This window comes from Lipotes vexillifer, unplaced genomic scaffold (assembly GCF_000442215.2).
Source record: "Lipotes vexillifer unplaced genomic scaffold, Lipotes_vexillifer_v1.1 scaffold583, whole genome shotgun sequence".
Taxonomy (NCBI): Eukaryota; Metazoa; Chordata; class Mammalia; order Artiodactyla; family Lipotidae; genus Lipotes; species Lipotes vexillifer.
Window position 1 is genome coordinate 1,521,143 of NW_006784184.1, and position 3,803 is coordinate 1,524,945.

The window sequence follows — 3,803 nt, forward strand, 5'->3', positions numbered from 1 at the left end:
GGAAAGAGGAAGAAGCAGGGCAGGGCCCAGGGGCAGGTGCTTCAGGAAGTCCACGCACATCCCAGCTCACCCTGCAGACGGGGCTAGGAACGGGGACTGTGGCGGCTGTGTGGGTGCAGAGGACCCAGATCTTGGTTTCTTCTCAGGGAATGCCTAGCTCTGGGGCTGGACCAGGAAAATACAGGATGAGCCTAGAGCACCAGGTGGTGTCCGAAAGCAAGGAGGTGGCTCAGAAAAACAAAAGAATGGGGGCATGTCCTAGGGAGCCGGGCGCCAGCCTGGAGAGCTCTCAGTGGTCGGCTCTGGAAGAATCTAGCGACAGTAAACAACACGGTATTGGATTACAACCCGAAATATAAATATATGCACGAGCCCCTACAAACATAAATAGATGATTAAATAAATACATGGGAGAGAGGGACAAAGCTTCCTTACAAAGCAATTCCACACTGACTCATTTTCAAAGAATAGAGTACAGAAGGGGGAAACACTTCCGAGTGGAGAGAGCTGTCATCACCGTCTTAACCAGATGACCGACATGAGTATCACCAGAGATAAGCCACGTTGACATCATTTACCTGCTGATACAACATGACTTTCTTCCAAACACTCATGACCCCAGTCTAATCACGAGAACAACCTCAGATGCATCCAGATGGGGGCACTCTACAGGGCCCCTGGCCCCCAGACTGTCCAGGTCACGAAAAACACACAAAGACAGAAATCGTCCCGGACCAGAGGAGACTGGGGAGACAGGACAACAGACACAAAGGGGGCACCTGGGCAAACTCCTGCAGCAGAAAGGATGCTGGTGTGAAACTGGTGCCAGGGAGCCTTGGGGGGAGCCCAGGGGGAGCCCCAAGGCAGCCCGGAGGCAAGTTCCTGGTAAGAGACCGTGAGTTTCTCGGTGCTATGATAACATCAAGGGAAATTGGGCGGGGGTATGGGGAAATTGCATCCTATCTTTGCAACTTGTCCACATTCCAAAATGATAAGTTCATTCTAAAAATTCTGAAGTAAGCTCCCATCACCCCAAGAAGAAAGCAGATCGCTTCTTCCCAGAGTGGAGTGGAGTGTGACAGAGTGAGAAGAGGGGGGCAGGCTGGACCAGGCTGCACTTCACCAGCCCAGCAGCACCCGGGGTCCACCACTGACCCCACTCCCCCCCAAGCCTCTGCTGTTACATCACCCCCAGCACATGCACCTGTCTGACCGGCCCCAGTGTCTGGCCTTAGGCCTACGTCACGCTATGGGTCCTATCTGTCCCGGAAGTCCATGGTGGTCCCGTTCTCTCTTGGCCAAGGGGCGACCGTGGCACCCTGGGTCCCCTTCCCACGCAGCTGCCCGCGGCAGGAGGGCAGGCGCCCGGCAGGAAGGCCCTGGGTGAGGGGGACCCCTGTGCCCGAGTCTCCAGGAGCAAGCTGTCCCCTCAGTCCCCCTCCCACAGCCGATGGCCAGAGGGCCTGGGCGGACTGGACCTAAGTCACAAAGAGTCCCGGCGCTGGGCCACCTGCTCCTGCTAAGCCTGGCCCTGCCCACCCGCCCTGAGAGGCCGGCATGGCCCAGTGGCGTGCTTGGTGCCCCTCCCTGCACCGGGCTCGGGTCTGCCGTGGACCTGAGGCTACGACGGGCTGAGCACCTACTGTGCGCCAGGCACGGGCTCCGCGCTTCAGGTGCATCCCCGCGCTCCCTTCTCACACCTCTCAGCGTAAAAATCACAGCGTCACCAGCAGCACCCAGGAGCCTGAGGCCTAGGAAGGTGAATGACTCGCCCACGGTGGCCTGGCAAGCCAGAGCCAGGCGGTGAATGAGAGGGTCCCGAGGGGTCTCCACCGTGCAGAGGCTGACCGCACCGGCTCTGGAATCCACACACGTGGGCCCCAGTCTGGCTCTGCCTCTTAAAAGCTGTACCACCTCAGGCAAATGTCCTTACCTCTCCGATCCTCCGTTTTTGTAAAACGGGGACGTGTTCAGACCTGTCTGCCTGGGCTGTTAGGAGAGGCACTGAGATCCCGCTGGACAAGAGGGGCACCCAATAAACACTCATTTTTATTACTTCTGTTATTAAGCCCCATCCTGGGGGGTCTGCCACCCCTCCAGTCCCGGCCCTGCCTCACCTGGGCAAGACTCACAGACACAGGGCCTTTCCACCCCAGGAAAGGAGGGGTGCCCCACTTAGGGCCAGCGCGAGGCCTCCCCGCTCCAGCCCATGGCGCACCTGAATCCTCTGTGGTTGACGAAGCAGTGGGCGGCGGACACCATCCAGCTGGGGGAGATGAGGGAAGCCCCACACACGTGGCCCTGGCCCAGGGCGTGGAGGCTCACCTGCCAGGGCCACTCACCTTCGTCCGCGTTCTCACCCCCGACAACCCGAGACTGCCTGGTGAACGACCGCAGCCCACAGTCTGGGAGGGGCAGAGACGGGAGTCACAGTGGGGCACCAGCCCCGCCACCAAAGCAGCAGCCGGGGCAGCCACCTGGCCCCTCTCCCTGCCCCCAAATTCAAAACCCTCACTCCCCACGTCCCCACGCCTGCACAGGGGCCTTCAGACATCAGCTGGTTTGCTTAGATTTAATTTGGGTGTCATTTGCCCAGACTTTCTTGTTGCATATGCGGAAGGACACAGCTCTGAGGGAAGAGCAGCGGGTGACGTGAAGTCATGGAACAGCTGCAGCTCTGCTCACATGTAACCTATGGCCAGCGCTTCTGAAATACACAAGAGGCTGCAAATTAAAGTATGGGCGGGGTGGGGACAAAACCCTGCCGAGGGCTCCAGGACTTGCCCCTGTGGCCAGGTCTACAGAGCAGGGGTCGGCCCAGCACCGCGGCCAGGACACCAGCCCTACCACAGAGGCCCTGACGTACTAGCTGCCCTGGGCCGTGCCTCCAGAACCAGAACTGCCTGTGAGGCAGTGCCTGGGTGCCAATCAGCAAAGTTACCCTTTCCTCCAGGCAGACACACCCTCTCACCAGGGCAGAGCTGGGTGAGTGAAGCGCTGACATAATGCCCACCTCCGTATGCGCCTTGCACAGTGAACAACCTGCACAACTGTATGCAACAGCCCTGCTCACCACAGTCCTTCTCATCCGAGCCGTCGATACAGTCCTCCTTCCCGTCACACTCGGGGTTGCCCTTGCTCACACAGAGCCCGTCGAGGCAGCGGTAGGTGTGTTTGGTGCAGGTGACGGTGCTCACTGTTCACGGAGGAGGACGCAGGGGGAGGGAATCAATCTCTCTCCCGCACCCAGGCTGATGGTCCATTCCCCTCACGCCCCTCTCGGGCCTGCCCCCTCATCCGCACCCGTGCCCAGCCGACACCCTTTCTCTCACACTCAGTGTGCAGGGCGGTCTGTGTGTGTTGAACTCTGGACCCGCTGCACGTGAATGTGGCAGGCAAGCGCCCAAGGGAAGGGGGCGGGGCCTGGCCTCACCGTGGTCGCACATGGCCTCATCGGACCCGTCCCCACAGGTGTCCTTCCCGTCACACTGCTGGCTCTGCGGGAGGCACTTCCCGTTGTTACACCTGAAGGTCTCGGGTGGGCAGCCTGGGGAAGCGCGAGGACTCAGCAGGGGCTGGCAGGTCAGCAGAGGGCCGCGGGGAGCCCAGCCGCCACCCCCCGACCCACTCACTGCAGCCCTGCTCATCACTGCCGTCCTCGCAGTCCTTCACGGAGTCACAGACCCAGAAGAGGGGCTTGCAGAGCTTGTCCGTGCATGTGAACTGGTAGGTGGCGTTGCATTCTGGAGGGGCGAGGGGCCGCAGTTAAGACACGAGGCTGAGTTCACTCAGCACCCGCTCTT

At 60.3% G+C, this 3,803-nt stretch overlaps 1 protein-coding gene across 1 annotated transcript in view; it reads right to left on the minus strand.

Annotated features, from left to right (window-relative positions):
• ST14 (ST14 transmembrane serine protease matriptase) overlaps window positions 1–3,803 on the minus strand; it is a 38,213-nt gene that overhangs the window by 3,898 nt on the left and 30,512 nt on the right. The window contains exons 13-16 of the mRNA XM_007456582.1: window positions 3,633–3,743; window positions 3,434–3,547; window positions 3,074–3,196; window positions 2,219–2,405 (exon numbers count right to left, since the gene is read on the minus strand). Of these exons, the coding sequence (XP_007456644.1) occupies window positions 2,219–2,405; window positions 3,074–3,196; window positions 3,434–3,547; window positions 3,633–3,743 (535 nt within the window). The remainder of the gene's footprint in view (window positions 1–2,218; window positions 2,406–3,073; window positions 3,197–3,433; window positions 3,548–3,632; window positions 3,744–3,803) is intronic.